The sequence below is a fragment of the Bactrocera latifrons genome, unplaced genomic scaffold (assembly GCF_001853355.1).
Source record: "Bactrocera latifrons isolate USDA-ARS-PBARC rearing strain unplaced genomic scaffold, ASM185335v1 scaffold_50, whole genome shotgun sequence".
NCBI classification, from domain to species: domain Eukaryota; kingdom Metazoa; phylum Arthropoda; class Insecta; order Diptera; family Tephritidae; genus Bactrocera; species Bactrocera latifrons.
This window is the reverse complement of record NW_017537157.1, coordinates 935,219-955,018: the sequence shown is the minus strand read 5'-3', so window position 1 is coordinate 955,018 and position 19,800 is coordinate 935,219. Positions and strand designations below refer to the sequence as shown.

The 19,800-nt window shown below is 37.7% G+C and overlaps 5 protein-coding genes across 7 annotated transcripts in view; 3 read left to right on the top strand and 2 right to left on the bottom strand.

The window, feature by feature from the left end:
- The window catches only part of LOC108973812 (tRNA-dihydrouridine(16/17) synthase [NAD(P)(+)]-like), a 59,056-nt gene extending 49,680 nt beyond the window's left edge, over positions 1-9,376 (bottom strand). The window contains exon 1 of the mRNA XM_018941301.1: positions 9,294-9,376. The gene's annotated coding sequence lies outside the window, so the exon portion shown is untranslated. The remainder of the gene's footprint in view (positions 1-9,293) is intronic.
- On the top strand, positions 5,459-8,930 carry LOC108973811. The gene is made up of 8 exons (XM_018941300.1): positions 5,459-5,806; positions 5,872-5,985; positions 6,662-6,790; positions 6,856-7,356; positions 7,414-7,833; positions 8,065-8,244; positions 8,309-8,513; positions 8,578-8,930. Exons 1-8 carry the CDS (start codon positions 5,615-5,617, stop codon positions 8,820-8,822), a joined length of 1,986 nt encoding a protein of 661 aa, XP_018796845.1. The 5' UTR covers positions 5,459-5,614; the 3' UTR covers positions 8,823-8,930.
- A 650-nt stretch (positions 9,377-10,026) lies between the features above and the next one.
- Positions 10,027-12,009, top strand: LOC108973772 (putative uncharacterized protein FLJ37770). The gene is made up of 2 exons (XM_018941247.1): positions 10,027-10,507; positions 11,999-12,009. The coding sequence occupies exons 1-2, from the start codon at positions 10,027-10,029 to the stop codon at positions 12,007-12,009; spliced, it is 492 nt and encodes a 163-aa protein (XP_018796792.1).
- On the bottom strand, positions 11,078-13,342 carry LOC108973777 (palmitoyltransferase ZDHHC3). The gene is made up of 4 exons (XM_018941253.1): positions 12,937-13,342; positions 12,703-12,876; positions 12,372-12,629; positions 11,078-12,310 (listed from the first exon to the last, which is right to left on the bottom strand). The coding sequence occupies exons 1-4, from the start codon at positions 13,050-13,052 to the stop codon at positions 12,031-12,033; spliced, it is 828 nt and encodes a 275-aa protein (XP_018796798.1). The 5' UTR covers positions 13,053-13,342; the 3' UTR covers positions 11,078-12,030.
- A 342-nt stretch (positions 13,343-13,684) lies between these two features.
- Positions 13,685-18,063, top strand: LOC108973831 (signal transducing adapter molecule 1). Of its 3 annotated transcripts, none has more exons than XM_018941324.1 (7): positions 13,685-14,117; positions 15,164-15,441; positions 15,518-15,835; positions 15,907-16,951; positions 17,036-17,287; positions 17,348-17,619; positions 17,677-18,063. In XM_018941324.1, exons 1-7 carry the CDS (start codon positions 14,075-14,077, stop codon positions 17,686-17,688), a joined length of 2,220 nt encoding a protein of 739 aa, XP_018796869.1. In that variant the 5' UTR covers positions 13,685-14,074; the 3' UTR covers positions 17,689-18,063. The 3 variants fall into 3 exon arrangements, with proteins under 3 accessions (XP_018796869.1, XP_018796871.1, XP_018796868.1); XM_018941326.1 differs by having other exon boundaries at positions 13,686-14,117; positions 17,680-18,063; XM_018941323.1 differs by having other exon boundaries at positions 13,686-14,117; positions 17,348-18,063.
- The last annotated feature ends 1,737 nt before the right edge of the window (positions 18,064-19,800 follow it).

Sequence of the window (19,800 nt, the reverse complement as noted above, 5' to 3'; positions counted from 1 at the left end):
CATATATCGTCGGGGCAAGCATGATTGAAATAGAGTTTACGACAATTTGGATCCGTTACTTTTTTTTCTAGGAAAMGTTTTTTTCCAATTAGAATAAAAGTTCGACCATACGTTTTCTTAGCCTATTGGACTTTCAGTCTTAATTATTTAAAAGTTATACTCAAATATTGAGTAATTTTAAACATTATTCTACAAACTTCGAGTACCCGACGAAAAACATCGAAAGAATCAAAATATAGGAAAAGGGATTATGAAATAGAAGCTTAATAATAACGGGTTATCTCCGAAGAGGTTTCCGTTTTTCCATAGCGTTTTTTTGACAGATCACGCGTGAGTCATGCCAAGTTATTTGTTACTTTTGTTCAGTATTTTTCGCTATTTCTTGCACCTGAACATCGTTTACAAATCGTTCAACTCAAAATAATCGGCCTACTGAGCGTACTATTCGTAACACCATCACCCATCTTGGCAACCAGCATTCATTACTCAATAATATTCGACTGAATAGAACACGTCCAGCAAACAGTGAAAAAAATTTAGAAGCCGTGGTGCACATGTAGACCACCTTGCCAAGCAACATCACTTCGCTCTATTGGCTCTTGAAAAGTTCCATGAAGATCCGTCGTTTTCGAGCCCAATTTTGTTCAGCGATGAGGCTCATTTCTGGCTAAATGAGTATGTAGCGAGGAAATTGCTGTCATTTCATTCGAAAACAACGATTTGGTGTAGTTTGTGGGCCGGTGGAATTATCGGTTCATATTTCTTCATAAAGACGCAGCTGAGAATGTAACCGCCAATGGTGACCATTATCTCGCCACGGTAGCCGACTATTTGATACCTGAAATTTAACCTCGTGATCTCGGCGTTATTTGGTTTCAACAAGACGGTGATACTTCCCACTCATCATAGATACTTTCCACTCATCATACCAATCAATTTATTTATTTAGAGAACACTTCGTTGAGCAGATAACTTCACATTTTAGGCCGGTCAATTAGCTACCAAGTTCGTGTGATATCATATTGTTACACTTTTTCCTGTGGGGATATGTAAAGTCTAAAGCCTATGCGAACAATCTCGCTTTGATTCAGGCCTTGGAGCAAACCATCACGCGTGCCATTCGCCACTTACCCAGTCCAAATGCTCGAACGAGTCATCGAAAATTGGACTCAACAGATGGTGCATCTAAGACATAGTCGCGGCCAACGTTCGAAAGAGATAATCTTAAGAAAATAATAYCAAATAATGTTCYTTCGAATGATAATAAACATTTGAAGTTTTTGTGTTTTTTCTTAAARAAGTAGGGAACCTCGAAAAGAATAACTCTTTATAACTATAAACCAACAGATTGAAAAAATCCGATCTAACAAACAACTTTTTATTGGAAAGATTTGTTGCTAACCGACCTAATTTTTCACGAAATTTGCTTGTCAATGGGATATGTGAAACATCCTGTTTGATACTGCGAGACTTTTTGAGGGACTACGTACATTCAGGGCTCTATATATAGATCATGACCCACTCTGAAAAAAACGCTGATTTCGGAAGGTTRTTGGCGATTAAATTATATCGATAGGATGGTTTTTCTAAGACGCAGTCTCCGATACCGAGGTCATAGCTGCGTAATTCTCTTCGCAGAGTAAATGTCAATGTGAATTAAATGCATTTTATTTGGACAAAATGTGTATGCTATTTTTAACTACATATTTTAGAGCAATTAATAAATTCCAATACTGCTCTTTCATGAAAATTAGATATACTACAATTATAGTAAATACATATGTAGAAAGTATACATATRTATGTATATATGTATGTATATGCACACATAAAACGTTCGCTTTTCACGCTTAAGGCATTTATACAGGGCAACAGTTCCATTCAAATGCATTATATGGTTCTTCTTATAAAGTCTAAACTGAACACAGTATTATACATGCATATGTGTATACACTTCACAAAAGTACATCTTATATATTTTTAAGTATGTGTCCATATACATATGTATGTATTTGTGTATGTAGTACATTGCATTTAAAATTGTCTCTGCGCAATATGGCGTTGAATAAAAGAAGGAAGTGTTGAGGAAATGATGGCAAATGCGATTAGCTTTAGTCGACTTTGTTATCACTGCACTGTGTACTGGAGGGCGTGAAATGAAAGTGTTTGTTTACATACAAATTGATGTGTGCACAAGCACATACAACCGCCTAACAGACTCACCTAACTGACAGAGGAGCTCAAAAGAAATCGTTTTAAATGTTGTGGTGTGGTATTCTGCTCAGCTGCTTCGAGCAGTTTTTTTTCTTTCCAAGAGCTCTAAATGAGCGCTCACCGAATTGGTGGCGAGACGTTGAATGACAAGCGTGTTATTGCTTAGCACTGCTGGTGATTGACGGAAAATTTATGTTTATGGTTATTACTGAAAATGCCTCTAAGCTTTCACTATGTACGTATTTTCACTTGCGCACGTTTTGCGGGTGATTAGATTGTGTGGTGATAAGCGAATTTTCCAATGGAAARTGGTTTGAATGTGCAAAGAGTGCGCGTATTTTTAGAAAATATTTTGATAAGCTTATTGAGGTAAAAAAAAGTAAATGATAAAAACAAGAAACTGGGATGGGAAGCTTAACGGGATGGATTTCGACCTGTTTTCTTAGAAACCCAGCTGGCTTGAGTTTGTGAGCATTGTAGTGGTGTGCTTAGACACTTTAAAGAGCCGGACTTTATGAATTTTATATTTTTATGTCGATCCTACAAAATTGGTCTGTGCAAAAAGTCCCAAATGTAAATATAAAATTTGTTTAAAAATGCTTTTTGAACCTATTCTTTGTCATTCCTTTGAAGCAGAAGTTTTGGGTATTACTACAAACTTTTCGCTTTTCCGGTTCTTTAAGGATCGTTTATCGGTGTTTTTTTTTTGAATCCTTTACTCTTTTCTCATCAGTTGAGGAGGTCGATCGTCCAGAACGAGGCATATCTTCAACGATCTTTCGACAGGCTTTGAATGCCTTGTACGACTCGTATGCTTATGTTTTYGATTAAACTGAATCACCGTAAGCTTTTTCCAWCAGAAAAACTAAATTTTAGACAAATTCTTTGTTCGATATCTTTGTCCATTGTRAAAATCGCAACGCACTACTGAGGTGTACCGACTTAAACCAACTAGTAGACAGATCACAATCATATTTGGCATAGTAATTAAGGAYAGTCCTCCCAACTGGGAGGAAATAACATTTACCCGSGGAAGTGCATTACAATTTCCAGACGCTTTTTTGCCACATTGTATATATTTCTTAATATATTTATACATATATAGCCGGTAGTCAAAAATACGCATTGCATTAGCAAAAATTTCTGTTACCACGAGCAACAAAAGGAAACTACAAAAGGGATATACTTGGCTCTACTTACATATGTACATAGATACATACATACAACAATAACTATTTGTTTACAATCAATTTGAGTATATTAGTGTTGCATAGCACAGTTAAATGAGCCGGAAATAAAAATACTTTGACTTCAACATTTAATGCTTTTGTATGCATGAAAAAGGTCGGGTTATATGTATTAAATACAAACGACTAAAAAACAGCAAAAACATATACATACATACATATGTATATACATATCACCAATTAGCGCTGGGTTAATTTTCTCATTCACCGCCAACAAACAAGCACTGATAACAACACCTTTAACGTGTTAGTGTCAACAATCGGCAAGCGACGAAAGCAGAAACAATAAATAGACACAAATGACAAACATACATGCATATTTTCCTTCGCAACAGTGCAGTCATAAACACATACACACATTTCTATATAATATACATATGTTTCTATATGTACATAAACTTATATTGACGTTGCTTCGGAAACTATGTAACGGCGCTGGAATCGTAAGCTAGCGAAGTTGACCGAGACGATCAGCTTAMAAACTTCGTGCACAGTTTCTATTAGTTAGCTGCGGGCATACCACGCACTGGAAAGTCAATAAGCAAGGTTTATAGTTTTTGCTCCAATGATTGAAATGCTTTGTTTTCACAGTTTCAAACGGAAGTAGAGAAAATGTTTTGTGGGTAAACAAAGTGGCATGTCACCACATGCATTTTTTTGTTCAACACAGAAGTCGACTGCACGCAGTGCTTAGGCATCATAAGAGTGACGTTACTCATACGCATTGTTGACAGGGGATGTGTTATTATGAAGTTATAAAGGCAAAATAAAGTTCTATGGTAGATCAGAACAATACCAAGTGCAGTCTTCACAGCTTAGTTTGACATAATACGACTGATTGCCCTTGCTTATCGTCCTTCTTATGAGGAGACTTATGTGGTTTGACAATATTGACTCGATCGAATTCGAATTGTTTCTCCAAAACTACCACCAGAGCTTCCTCCTTCATAATATGCATTCTAGCATCTATTGTCAGAGTTAACATGCTGATTGTATTGCGGAAGCAAATAAGTTAAGTTAGTTAAAAAGACTGATTTTTTGCAAACCAGTTGTAATAATTAGAACTTCTAAGTACGGAAAAAAAAGATCGCACAAAGCACTTACGGCCRGCCAGAATTCCCACGACAGCCGGTTCTACGCAACGGAATTGACCCGGATTTTATCTGGCTATTTTTTCGGCGATTTAACCCAGTTTGGATCGGTAAGTAGCCAGAAATTTATTGAGCTAGCCAAAAATGTATTGAACCGGTCCAGCTGTTTCAACGAGTACGTAGAAAGGGAAAGTYTCTAAATATTTCCGCCTCATCTTCTTTCCTGCGGCAYTGACAAGTTGCGTTCTTCAAAATCTCTCCAGTTAGAGCACCAATCACTGCATCATGTGAACCTTGCTAAGAGCTGGCAGTTTTATGGACCTTTTACGCTACCMTCTGAGCCAGAWGGTTTTCGTAAGCTCACAAGTGTTGGTTGCTGAACGCAACGCGGGTCTAAAATTGATCTCAGCTTATGAAGTCAAMACGCYAAATGAGCTGGCCGATGAACTAGCCCACTTTGCGGCGGCTTCCAGAATAGAGGTGCGCCAGAATCATGCATTGCGGTGGGGGTCCCACACCATAAAGGAGTCGCTGCTATTGGGAGGTTACAGCCAGCAAGGTTAAGAGATATAATCCCCCGAGAYAAATGCCATCTCCCTGTCGCACTCTACACAGGCAGGAAACACATGTCCAATATGAGCATAGTATCTTGMGAAAACTGTCAAGAACTCTAGAACACCTGATTATAAGTTGAAATTTGTAGAAGCAGGCTCAAGACCCTTAGATCCATCTACGTGGACAGGAATCATTATTAGAATTTAAATGTACCTACATTTACATACATATATTTATACTATTATATCAAAGCACAATTTTTTCAATACCACCTTGTATAATTTTTCACAAATGTACCGTTTTCAATTGAAAATACATATTTCACTTATTTTGAGAAGACAAGAAAATTTTTCTCAGTCGAAATTTTGCTTCTGCTAAGAAAGGGCGCCGTAAAAAAATTGCTCAAAAATTATAATTCCAATTAAATAGAAACTTTCAGTCCACGCTAAAACAGAACTCAGTTTGGTTTATGTAGGCTAATGAACTATTAGACACGAGAAAAGCGAGAATGATTGATATACTTTCRTTATCACGACGGCCGAAGTTGGATGTGGTCGAGGTGCCAAATTTAACATTCAAATCCGGGCTGCCAATCAACAGTTTACCAGGCTGGGAGCTTATACCATTAAATTCGAAATTGCCTATGCTGAAGTGTCCCGGGAATCAGGTTATATTTTCGAAGAATAAAATTGGACAATCGGTACATTCTAAAGTGAAATACGTTTATTTTAAGTGCAATATGTAACGTGATAATTTCCAATGCAGTTTAAACATTTGAAACAAGAATTTGATCCCTCTGTGCGAGAAAGCCTACCGGAGTACAATCCCCTACACGATTCGAATTTGAAAACATTTTACGCCAACGAACGCAATCTCAAGGTATGCGGAGAGTGGAATAGGTCGAGTCATTTTAGCCATGTGCCTATGTTTGTCTGTCTGTCCTCCGACCGTCTGTCTGTATATATGTAAAGTAGTACTTTAGTTTTAAAGGTATCGATCTGAAATTTTGCACACGTTGTTTACTAGTAAAGAAGCTGCTCAGTTATTGAAACCATCGATATCGAATGACTATAGCATATAACTGCCATACAAATTGAACGATCCAAATAAAGCTCTTGTAAGGAAAACTTTTCAATTTGACGAGATATYTTCAAGAAATGCGGCAGATATTATTTTCTAAGCCATCGCAACAATCTATGAAGAAAGTGCTCCGATAGGACTACTATAACATATAGCTGCCATACAAACAGAACGATCGCATCAAGATCGGGCATGAAAARCTTTTTTATTTGAGGAGATATCTTCATGAAATTTAGAGTGCATTATTGGCCAAAAGCAACGGTAAAATMTCCAAAGAAATTTTTCAAATCGGACCACTATAGCATATATCTGCCATATAAACTATCCGATGAAAGTCAAGATAAAGATCTTTTATACCCTTTTGCATTAAATGAAATGCAGAAATACCGCCTGTGAAGGGTTTCCTAGCTCTCTTGCAGCCGAAGTTAGCGTTGTTTTTTGTTATAATTGAATATTCGTTTTTGGTTTCCAACAGCGATTACGCGAAAACGGCGAAATAACGCAAAATAACGATGTGATTTGTAATTTAAAAGATTTCAACGAATACCGTCAACAGCTGCACAAAACGAGACTTTACTACGTATTGCAGGAATTAAATCGACAGGTGGGCTCTTCCGAACGCCAATTATAAAAATAAAATTACAGTAAAAACAATTTTAACGATTTCAGGAAAATGAGCAACACGATCGTATGCTCATCAACAATGCCGAAGCAATAACAGCGCGTGATCATCACAATTTGGCCGCACGCCAAAACAGTTTCACCGAAATACARGGACGCAAGCGCAAGCTGGAGAACATACGAGCCACGCGCTATCAGAAAATGTGGCAACGCACGCAAGATAAGATAGCACGCAAGGCGGCCGCCGATGAAATGGGCAAGGCYTATCATGAGTATCGAAAACTGTTAAATCACATGAAAATGCAACGGCACTTGGAAGCCGCCGCCGATTTGCAGCGAAAGCATTTGATTAAGCTGAAGAAGGTCTTTCAGTTTAAACAGGATCGTTTACAAAAGAACCAACGGCATCTGCAGGAGGAACGGCTGCGTCAGAGCGAGATAATACAAACGCATTTTTGGGAGAAACGTTTGAAGGAGCGCATAGCTTACCAGGATAAAATAAAGGTGCTACTGGAGAAAGTCGCCGCACAACGGCAACAATTTATCGAGGTACGTATCAGTATTAAACAAAAAAAAAACTATATTTATTTATGATTGGTTGTTCAGAATCATCGTCAAAAGTATGATGAGAAATGGCTTCATATTCAGAATGAAATAAAAGAGCGTGCACGTAAAATTAAAAAACAAAGCAAATTACATCAGCATCGTAAAAAGAAACCGAAACCAATTACACAGCCGAAGCCAAACCTKGAAAACGGTATGGCCTACTGTGATACGCCAAATGAGAGTGTCGATAAATTGTTAGATTTCAAGCTTTGCGAAGCTTTGAATGCCGCTATTGATATGGAAGATCAACCGGCTATGCCGTTCGATGCTGACGATCCGATATACAAAGCGGCAAAGTTCATCATAACGCACATTATTAAGAAGTTCGACAAGGATTTGAGTAAGGACCCGAAAATTTGCAAGAATGTGCGCGAACGTGTGGATCAATTCTTTGATGAGGCAAAACGTTTTGTGCTGTTTGTAAGTATTTTTTGTTTTTGGCATGAAGTTTGTAACATTTAAAAGGAAAAGGCGGAGAGCCTCTACAATATATTTACCATAAATGACCAGCCAATGAGCTGAGTTAATTTAGACATGTCCGTCTGTCTGTATATACGCAAACTAGTCTTTCAGTTTTTTAGATAACGATCGGAAATTTTGCACACAGTTTTTTCTTGTTTAATATTAATGATTTGAATTTTAAATTTAAAGAGATCATCACAAATCATTGCTTCTATACGTGAACAAGTAGAAGATGAGAATGCTACAGGCAGCCGACGTCCAACCTTAGTATCATTCAGCCGTTTGCCATTAACAATTGGTGAATCCAGTTATGCGATACATCCAATGGTGGATATAAAACCGGTGGATGTCCGTACACCAACGCCAGTGGTAAAGTAGCATCAAATTATAATAAAAAAAATACATTTGATTTGTAATCTACCCATTTTTTCAGGGTTCACTTGCTTCTATCAAAGTACAATCGGAAGAGAATATGTTTAGCAACATACCAAATTTGTGCCGCAACGAGTTGATATTCATTGAACACTATATTATCAAATTCAAGCGTGAGCTGATCGTGGGTGTTGGTAAACGTGTGTTTTCAGCAATTGATTATCATTTCTCGAAGAAAATAATGGACGTACGGCCAGAGCTGCTTAGTAAGTTATTAAAGTACTCGTTATTTAATTTATATAACGTTATTTATTCATTTTTTATTTACAGATTTGAATCGTAATTTCCTAACTTGTGAGATGTCTAAAGCTATACTTAGCTATGCCACCAACAAATTGAATTACGAATCAAGCATTAAGCTGTGTATTAGCGCATTGGCCAGTGACATAATTTGGTCGTTGCAGAAACATTTGCTAAAACCTGAACGTGACCCGCGAGGCATTGTGCAGCCGAAACCTTGCACTGAAAGTCCATCWCCACACATGCGGCTTTGTTTGTACTGTCACAAACGGTAAACGGAGTGATCTGATATTGGAAATTTGTTTAATACTGATCAATTTTAAACTAACAGATATGTACCCCAATTTTTTTGCAATATATGTGTTTGTAACTGGAAACTGAAAGTTGTCTTCAACTTTCAGCTTGTTTATGGATGTGGATAGGCTCAATATAAATTATTGTTATTGCTGTAGTGGCAACATGTTACGCTTACAAATTCTGTGCGTATGGAAATTTGTGATGCTTCCAATTAAATAGAACCTACAGTTCTGTCCTGTATTATGTAAACATAATGTCAGTTATTGTTTTTTGTTGTAGCAACATAAAATTTCCAATTTTGGCAAATGTAGACGCGCTGAGAGWTCTTGCCTGGATATAAATCTGGTCTGTTAAGTTCACAAGTATGCGACTGCCGGAACGGCATTGYTTTGCTAACGATGATGATGTGTCTGACAATAAAAGTGTGATTAAAACTGTATTTCACTCACCGCAAAGTAATTTTATAATTAACACAAAATTAAACAACAGACACAATTTATCAATTCAACTCTTCTTATTGCGCGCATGCTGATTTGACAGCCTTCTTTATTGTTTTCTTCGTATTGTGTGAGTAACGAACATAAATACATCAAATCGAAAACCGAAGAGTTGCCAACTTCTTGTGGGTGTAGAAAAGTCCAATTTATAGCTGCTATGATATCTTATTTATTTAACCAATCTCATCTAGTTGCGAGAGTAACAAAACAAAAAAAAAAGAAAAACAATTAATAAACAAAGGTTTTTAATATAATAAATAAATAGCTAACGCATCTTCTAATAAATAAATAATGGTCTTCTTAAATAAATAGTATTTTATTGTTTATTCCGTTTTCATAATTTGGTTTTACAAAGGAGTTAGAATTAAATAAWATAATGTAGAGTACATAATACGCGTGTTTTCAAATAATTAATCAAGTGAAGTGTGATCAAATTGAAAGGTGAATTTTTAATTTATACTTCGCGTGGTTTTCAAATTGGTAAAGTTTCGGTTTTCTGTAAGTTGGTAGTACTGTTAGTGGCAAACATATCACGTCAAAAAATGTATTAGTATTTGAGATACGCATCGTTTTTGAGGCTCTGAAAGTGAATCCTTCGATTTTTACTATGACCGARTTTATTGAACAAAGAAGTGCGATTAAATTTTGTTTGCGGAATGAAATTTCGCCTTCCGAAACGTTGAGGATGTTGCAGAATGCCTTTGGGGATCAAACTCTGTCTTCTAAAAGTGTTTACAAGTGGTATAACGAGTTCAAAGCCGGTCGTGAGAGTGTTGAGAAACATGTGGTGTCAAATCGGCCAAAAACATCCACTGATGAGCATCACGTCAAACAAGTCAAAGAAATGGTGCTTGAAAATCGTCGATTAACTATTAGAGATATTGCTGATAGTTTAGGCATATCATTTGGATCGGCGCGTGCGATTTTGAAAGACGAATTAGGCCTAAGAAACGTGAAATCACGATTGGTTCCAAAAACCCTAAATTTTTTCGAAAAAGACCGTCGTGTTAACATCTGTGAAACAATGCTTTCTGAATATCAAAACGTAATGAAACGCATCATAACTGGRGATGAGACTTGGATCTACGCTTACGATCCCGAAACAGCCGATCAATTGAGCGAAAATCGTGCTGAAGACGAGCCAGAATCAAAAAAACCACGTCAAAGTCGGTCAAAAATAAAGGTCATGTTGACAGTTTACTTTGATTATCATGGTGTGGTGCATTATGAATTCCTTTCGCCGGGCCAAACTGTCAACAAGGAATATTATTTGAGCGTTATGCGCCGTTTACGTGAAGCTATTTTCCTCAAGAGACCAGAATTGTGGACCGAAAACTCTTGGTTTTTGCATCACGATAATGCAACATATCATACTGCATTGGTTATTCGTGATCATTTCGTCAAAAATTCAACAAATATCGTTCCGCAGCCACCGTATTCACCTGATTTGGCTCCGTGTGACTTCTGGCTGTTCAACAAACTCCAAAGAAAACTCCGAAGACACCGTTTTGAATCAATTGAGAATATAAAAGCTGAAACAGCGAAGGCTCTGATGGCCATCAGGACGGAGGCTTTTGCCTGTTGCTATGATGAGTGGAAAATTCGTTGGCAAAAGTGTATTGCAGCGGGAGGGGATTACTTTGAAGAAGATGAAATGAATTTGCAAGAATAAATATTTTAAAAATATAACGAAATTCACCTTTCAATGTGATCACAGTAGTATGTACATAGAAATGTAAAGATATTTATAAATTTTATTCGTTCGAATATAATCGGCGTTTTTCTCATCAAATTCTGTGGATCAGTATCAATCTGATAACTCTTTCTGATTTAGCCTTTACATGTAAAAATTTGGTACATGAGAATATTGAAGACCTGAGAAATAAACATTTTCAAACAATATATATACTCTAGTCATTAGATATTACTGTAAAATTTTTAAGAAACCTTAAAATTAAGTCATCAGATAGTAGTTTAAGTGCATTGAAATAAATATATTTTACAAACACTGTTGCCTTTGCATATTTTCAATAAATACTATTTATTTTCGGGTTTCCATTGATCTACTTTACGACTTTTTAGAAGATATTGTGATAGATGTTTCTCTAAAATATTTTTTTTTTCAATATTTACGATCCTTAATTCTTAAATGCAACTGTCTGCTTTCAAATACATACAAAAAGTTCTTCCAATAAATGCTAATCACTTTACCTAAGTATATCAATCAATTGTTAGAAGTGTTGGTTTTGATTTTCCATGCAGACCATTTTGCTGTTTATGCTAATAACTACAATATTCATTTACGCTTAGCTTTTTTGCGATTGTTTTTTGTAAATTTACAATCGACGCGCTTATCACCTAAACGAGTAAATCATAGGTTTAAATTACAATACATATCTTAAATTCAAATACAATAAATATTACTATGTGAGATGTCTATTTAATACGCCATACAATAGTATATTATGCTTAAAATCGGCTTTTCGCACGGAAGTCGAAACATTATAATTTAAATTATAAATAAAACAGTTATTTAATTATATAAAACATATAACAATAACTAAAAATTAGACAACAAAAGCACCTAGATACTCTAACTAAAAATTGACGTAAATTCAAATTTTAAAATTTTGCACTTGTTTATATACCTTGTGCAGTGCAGTCATAAAATTCCCTTAGTACGCTTTGCTTAAACATCATAACTCATTAATAGCGGCGTGTCATTGTAACGCGGTGACGAATTGAAACTTGTACATGGCAAAAGCCAACAAGCAGGATGACCGCGTCCAAAAACTTCGGCAAACAAACGAAATTGAAGCCGACTGGAACGCTGATTGCCTTTACCCTTTGACTGCACAGCTTCGACGGCTGTTTCATCATGCAATATAGCATGCATTTGGTCGACCATTATAGCCAAGACAAAGAGACCAAAAAGCGCAGATTCCAATAAAAGAATTACACTGTGTAACCTGTAAGTATGTATAGTAATATGTGTAACCAGTTTCATACTAGCAAAAACAAAATACGTACAATCTTGTTTGTGTCTCCAGTGTAGTTATATTGCAGTTGTCGCAAGGGTATACAAAACTGTAACCCACCAATGCAACGGAATATACAGATAGCAAGCCAACATAGAACAAAAACTGTAGAAAAAATTTTTGATTTCGTTCGCCAACACAGTTATTAATCCATGGACAATGATGATCCATGCGTCGTATACAACGTTTGCATATGCGACAATGATGGGCTCGTGGCGGCCGATATGTTTCGCAGCGTGTGCAAACGGTCCTACAATATATARGTGATTATATTCATATGTGTAGCAATTAATAAGTTGTGTATATTATATGCTTATAGCTACCATTCACTGCCACCGCCATTATTGTTTTTTCCAGTTGTATGAAGATCTGAAAAATCTAAGCGATTTGCCGGCAATGGTACGCGCCCAGGGTCTGACAGCACCGCTTTCAGGTGAGACATACACAACAGGAAAACGATTGTATTAAATAGTATTACGTGTACCGGTGCCCAAATACTGTACAATATAAATTGAAGTTATATTTGAWTGATTGCTTATTGTTATTGAGGGACATACCTGGCCTCCATCGTTTGCAGTATAATCCAACGCAGAACCACATAATCTGCATAAATGACTGCGCCATAGGTGATGATTAGGCACACAATGCCACAAGGATCACGTATAAAAGTCATTGTAGTGCCTTTATCACCACCTAATGATTACTCAGCTGCTTCTCTTAATTCAATTTAATCTTGTAGTTTTCTAACTAGTCAAGCAAACGCAAATATTACGGTGTTTGCGATTTAAGTACGTCTTTGCCAGAAAAATAGCTTGCTACAACCAACTCTGAAGTCACTGCATACTAAAGGACCATTGGTTTTTCTACATTCTAACTTTGTACTTTCCTAGTAATACTTGTTTTTAAAAAAATTTACGTCGAATATTTGTTGAACATCACGACTATATCTTGTATAAAATTTGATTTTGCAATTTGTTTTCATCTGACATTTAACAAATAATTATAGTTGGTAACGCGAACGCGGTGGCAGTGAAGAAATTGTTCTTTTTAGAGCAATAAATACCARAGAATAAAATAATAAAAGTGGAACATACTACGGTAATATTTGGTATACGTATCGTATGCCATTTGAGATCTATTTGACGTAACTTTCATTTTGCTGGTAAAAAAATTAAGAGTTTCTTCGAAGCCGCTGTTTTCATTCGTACCWAATTAATTTTTGCTAACCGATAAGACAATTACACTAAAAGCCTCTGGCAACTACTGTCATTTGACAGAAAAGTGCAATCCACTGGAAGCAGAGCAAGAAACGAATGACATTCCCAGCGATACCGAATTTCGTTAGTCATTTTTTATTAAAAATTTCTTCGGTTTAGTAAGGAAAACGTATTCGCTGACCGAAAAAAAATTAAATAATACATTATTAAATTAATTGGGAGTGCAAAAAAAAAGTWAAGGTCAATTGAAAGCAGAATTCTTGACAACGTAATAGAAAAAAACATATTGATTGCTTGAGTGCAGCAGAAGGCCGAAACACGAAATAAAAATAAGAAGGGGGAAAAACAACAAAAGGATAGTGAAAATCGATTGCAAAAGGCTTGGAACATTTAAACAAGTGCTTAGATCGTTAATACGCAGTGCAAAAATTGTTAATTAGTTCTTCAATTGAGGTCTTTAGCTTTGCATCTGTGTGAAATGGGAATTTTTACGCAATCGACACCGTTTGATGCGGATATTGGTGAGTTTTACTTTTTACAAGTATAAATGATGGGTCTGTAATTTAAAAACACGTAATTGACAAAGCTGTTATCACAAAGCAAAAATCATCTGCGAAAGGACGTTGACTGCAGCAAATATTTAGTCAGATCACAAGGGTGCGATTTCTTTGTGTTTAGAACATATGTATATTAGGAGTTGGAGTTAGACAATAAAGAAACGGTGAACTAAATGCCTTTATAGTGAAGCGACAGTGAACTACCACCAGAGTTCAATACTCTCAATACGTATGATTTGCTTGTAAGCTGGTTTTTAAAGTTTGTTGATTGTTTATGATGAGATTTAATGAGTTTATAAGTCTTTGACTGACTTATATCATTCTATAAATATTACACAAGCAAAATTTTTTAAAATTTAATTTATCGAAAAGGCATTTCTGCCACGATATGTGCCATGGATTGTTGTTAACGCAACGGTACAAACTGCGAAGAAAAAGTTAATGCAAAATGCGCATGAAGATCTTAGCAACCCATATTGTCGTAAGTTCATCCATTTTTTTGAATCACTTGAAAGCGTCTAATTTTAGTTATCTTTTTCGTTTTACAAAATTTGATTAGAATGCAAACTGTGACTCATATGGCGCTAAGCATAGACCTTTTGCAAATTACGTATTTGCATATAAATGTATTTTAAATTGTGTGGCTTTAGTTGTTCCAATTATATTACCCAGTATTTATTTTTATTTGTGTACATTCGTATAAAAATATACATAAATACATACTTTGCACAAGTACACAAAGCATGGAAATAAAAATATAGTATGTAGTATGTAATAAAATAAAAAATGGTATATTTTTACACTAAATTTGTATGTACATATGTGTCTTCGAGATTACACTTGCAGTTAGCTGCTCTTATCTTCAGTTTAACTCGCATTATTTGAACTGTCTTTTATGGGACACTTATCTGCCAAGCGAAACGAGTTGAACGATTTTTTTAGCCAACAGACCGTCCACTGCAAAACCGATTTCACATTTATTTATCTTTTTGTTTTCTTATTTGTTTCAGAAAAAGCTACAAGCGAAACTAATACTAACGAGAACTGGTCGCTCATTCTGGATGTATGCGACAAAGTCTCGTCCAACCCACGCGGCGCCAAAGATTGCCTGAAGGCAATAATGAAGCGTATGGGTCATGCTGACCCACATGTGGTGATGCAGGCGCTWACACTGTTAGATGCTTGTATAAATAATTGCGGTAAACCATTTCATTTGGAAATCGCTTCACGTGAATTCGAAAATGAATTCAGGCGACTGTTAACGAAAGCGCAACCGAAAATATCGCTGGTGAGTTAAGCATAAGCGATATAAAATTATTGAAAATATTTGCAATCAATTMTATAATTTTAATTTCCTATCATAGAAAATGCGTCAAGTGCTTAAAACCTGGGCTGAAGGCGATTTTAAGAGTGATGCGGAACTGAATTTAATACCATCGCTTTATATGAAATTACGCCAAGAAGGCTACGACTTCAGCAATCTAAACGAAAAGCCGCCAAAGTCTGCAGCAAAATTGACCGCTTTGAAGGATCCCAATGTGGTGAGCAGCCAACAAGAGGAAGATGATATTGCCAAAGCGATAGAACTATCTTTGAAGGAGACAAAGAATAGTCCCAAACTACAAAGTAGCAGTAACGCTGGAGCCGCTGCCAGCGCGACCACGAACGCTGCTTCGGCTTATGTATGTACAAAAACGTTGAAATATATWTATATTTGTAAACWAAATAAATGTAACWTTTTCTAATTTCATAGTCTTCGTTGTATCCCTCATTTTCTGGTTCTGGTTCATTGGCGAGCATTACTTCAACCGGTGGCGCCTCAAACAACTCCACTAATTCGCAACCCGAGCCACGTAAAGTACGCGCTCTGTACGATTTCGAGGCAGCCGAAGAGAATGAGTTGACATTCTTTTCCGGCGAAATTATACACGTGCTGGATGATACGGATCCGAACTGGTGGAAGGGCTATAATCAGCGTGGCGAAGGTCTATTCCCATCGAATTTCGTAACTGCCGATTTGTCTGTCGATCCGGAGCGTTTGGATATCAATCAACAAAATAAGACGAAAAAGAGCGTACARTTTGAGGATGATGCCAAAGCATTGCAATTAAAGACTGAAGCTGCCGCAGCGGCAGTTGCTGAACAACGAATCGAAATCGATGAAGAGAAAATCGATCGGCTCTTGCATCTGTTGCACGAGGCGAATCCCGAGGATCCTTCGCAGGATAGCGAAGAAATGTTGCGTTTAGAACAGGAAGTACACCAGATGGGTCCACTGATCGACACYGAACTTGAGCGTGTCGATCGTAAGCATGCGCAACTCACGCAGCTCTCCAGCGACTTGGTGGACGCCATCAATCTCTATCATTCACTAATGCGCGACGATCGCATGACACTGGCACGTGGCCCACAGGCTGCTGCTGCTGCTGGTTATTTGGGTGGCATGCCGCCAATGGGTGGCGCCATGCCCGGCTTAGGCTATCAGGGCGTGCCGAATTCACAAATGTTGTACGGTGCCGCTGGCTATCCGGGCAATGCTAATTTTTCACCACACATGCAGCAAACAGCACATATGCCTACACATAACTATGGCATGCAGTCGCTGCCCTACGGCAGTCCAGCACAGTTGCCCGGCCATGTGGCGCCAGTCAACACGCAAAACTCGCTAAATCAGACTGCTGTGTCTACAGCTGCACCAGTACCGGATGGCACTTACTCCATACCACAACAATATCAAAATGGACATGTCAACGCGTCACAGCTTAATGGCAACGTTTCCGGCAGTGTTGGCTTGAATTGTAAGGATACSAAAAWTTTATAATWTATATACATAYATAGTTCGTGATTTATTATTGAAATTAATTTCTTTGTTTACGCGGCAGCACTGCCTCCGTCTATGTCGTCCTTACCCTACATGGGTGCAGCTGCCCAGTTGCCGGCCACATCTGCACCGCCAGCGTCCGAACACCAACAAATGCCGCAATCAACCATGACTGCTGCCAATGCCGCCACTGTCGGCGTCTTCAATCCGGTCAATCAGCTGCAGCAGTTGGGCAATATACAGCCATTGCAGTCATTGCAGTCATTGCCACCAATGCCACAATATCCAAATGGCATTAACGATGGCGTCAATGGTAATTACTCTGGCATGTTAAACTATAAATATTTGTAATAATAATACCAATACCTTATAGCTATACCACCCGATCAATTGCATCAGCAGCAGCCATTTCCACACCACCTACAGCAGCTGCCGCAACATTACGGCACACTACCGTCGTCACAGCCACAACCACCACCAAATGCGTTTATGACATCACCACCCACATCTGCCACGGGCATGGCACCGGGCATGCTACCGYCCAGCAGCCACGGCATGCATAATCCAACAAAYGGCGGCGATCAATTCAGTCAATTGCAACATCAAATGGCTGCAATTTCGCTGGCAGGCGGCATTAATCAACCGGTAACACAGAATTTCCTTGTACAAAATGATCCAAAGCATAACATTCCACTTTACCAGCAGCAACGGTAAGACGTTGGTTGGCATCGACAATAACTGCGTCGTCATAACTTTTTTACTCGTCCCACTTTTTGTTACAAAACATACTAYATATTATATCAACAGCTAGAACGAGCAGCARCAGCTCGCAACTGTGTGGCGCTCTYACATAACAAAAATAAACAGCTGGTGCATTGTCTAGCAATGTGCTTTCGCCTTCGCCAATAAGCGCATTTGCAATGTAATTATGCGGTATTTTGCCTGCCACCAACTATTCATGAACATGTATTTTGCTATTGTTATTATATATTCCTCTTTATGTCCGTATTATTTTGAGTCGCATTGTGGACATGAAGGCGTCTTATTTTAATTGCTACTATTAATATTAAGTTGTTTTAAATATTGGACGAACCGAACGTATTGTTTCCAAACCCGGTTACTTGTGTTGGCGAACACACGTTGAAGTAGACAGTTACATATACACAATACACACATACATACAGACTCTTGGAGATGTGCGCGAAATACCTTGTGGTTGAGTGGTTTATGAAATGTTTGAACAGTGTTGATACTAGCGGGACATCAAAATAAACTATAATACTTTATATTTATATATATATATTTATGTATGTATATGTAGAACCATGTTTTGTTTGTGTATGCTGAAGCAAAACAAAAAATGTAAAAGAATATTTGTATGAGAAATCAATATTATTTAAAAATTATAACAGTACTATTACTACGTATTATATAAGCGATTTACSATAACACTAATGGAAAATGAAATACATAATTATTAAAAAGAAATAAATTCAACTCGTTTTTATGTCCTGAAGTTTGTAGCGCCCAGAAGGGTATGTTAGCGAGTATATAATTTTAATATAAATAATATATAACCTTGGAAAGAACGCCTCTAACAGAACTCCTGCACACTCTCTCGACTACGATAACAGAGTGTCACCGACGCTTAGAGGGGTGACATCCTCCCTCCTACGACTTGGGCAGTTCCTATAGACCGAATCCCAGGGGTCATCTAACGCTGAAAGCCCTACTTGCTGCATGATTCCTAAGCGTCACGTCAATGATGCTCACGACCCCAGGCCCAACGAACGTATATCATTAGCACGGCTCATTCGCAATGAGGAGGCTAMAGTGGAGCCACCACCCATTCGCTTAATGTCTCGCCTCGACTGTGGCTTTGGTATGCAGACGAATGCCGGGATACCTTACTAAACCACATCGAGTACGAGACGTTCGCATCCAGCCCTAGGATAAATGGGATACTACTCGCAGGTAGTAGTAGCTTATTTATGTAACCCAGGAAGGACTCTAGGGGCTCGCTATATTTACAGTATAAACTAGCGACAATCATCCTACCGAACTAAGTAACCTTTTATCGCGACACATACATCCAATTGTGAAGAATCCACAACCATGCAATCGTAGTTGGGTTCATTCACAACTATTGCGGCGTTAGCTCTAAAGTCCGTGAAGAAATTAAAACTCCCAGGAATACCCCGAACTGAAAGGAGTAGAGTTCATCCTCCTTATCAGCAACAAAATAAAAGAATTGGCAGGGGCCAATGGATTACTGGCCGAGCGAAAAAATACGATGGCGAAGAACTGACAAGGTGCATGCATCAGCTTCTTCGCAAGATATGGTCGAACGATTGGAATTTAAGTGTAGTCTGCCCAATCGACAARAAAGGAGACTCYACAATTTTCGCCAACTAGAGTGGGATAAGCCCAATCATCATTGCATATAAAGTTACTTCGAGCGTATTGTGTGAAAGATTAAAGCCCACCGTTAACAAAGGGATTGAACCTTAATAGTGTGCCTTTAGACCTGGAAAATCAACAACCAACCAGATATTTACCATGTGTCAAAGTAGGAAGATACCCGTGAAAAGAGAATCGACACACATCCCATCTTCGTCGATTTCAAAACTGCTTTTGACAGTATGGAAAAGAGCTGCCTTTTTGCCGTTATGTTTGAATTTGGTATCCCCGCAAAACTAATACGGATGTGTAAACCAACGTTGAGCAATAACAAAAGCTCCGTTAAGATCGGGAAAGGCCTCTCTGAGCCGTTCGATAAAAAACGAGGTGTCAGACAAGGCCACTTCCAATCGTGCGACTTCCTCA

Excerpts from the sequence above, each read along its gene's own strand:
- LOC108973777 (XM_018941253.1), bottom strand. The coding sequence starts at position 13,052 with ATGACTTTTATACGTGATCCTTGTGGCATTGTGTGCCTAATCATCACC. Across the intron at positions 12,630-12,702 it reads AATGGCGGTGGCAGTGAATG|GACCGTTTGCACACGCTGCG; the intron begins GTAGCTATAAGC and ends TATATATTGTAG. Across the intron at positions 12,311-12,371 it reads CTGGAGACACAAACAAGATT|GTTACACAGTGTAATTCTTT; the intron begins GTACGTATTTTG and ends ACATACTTACAG.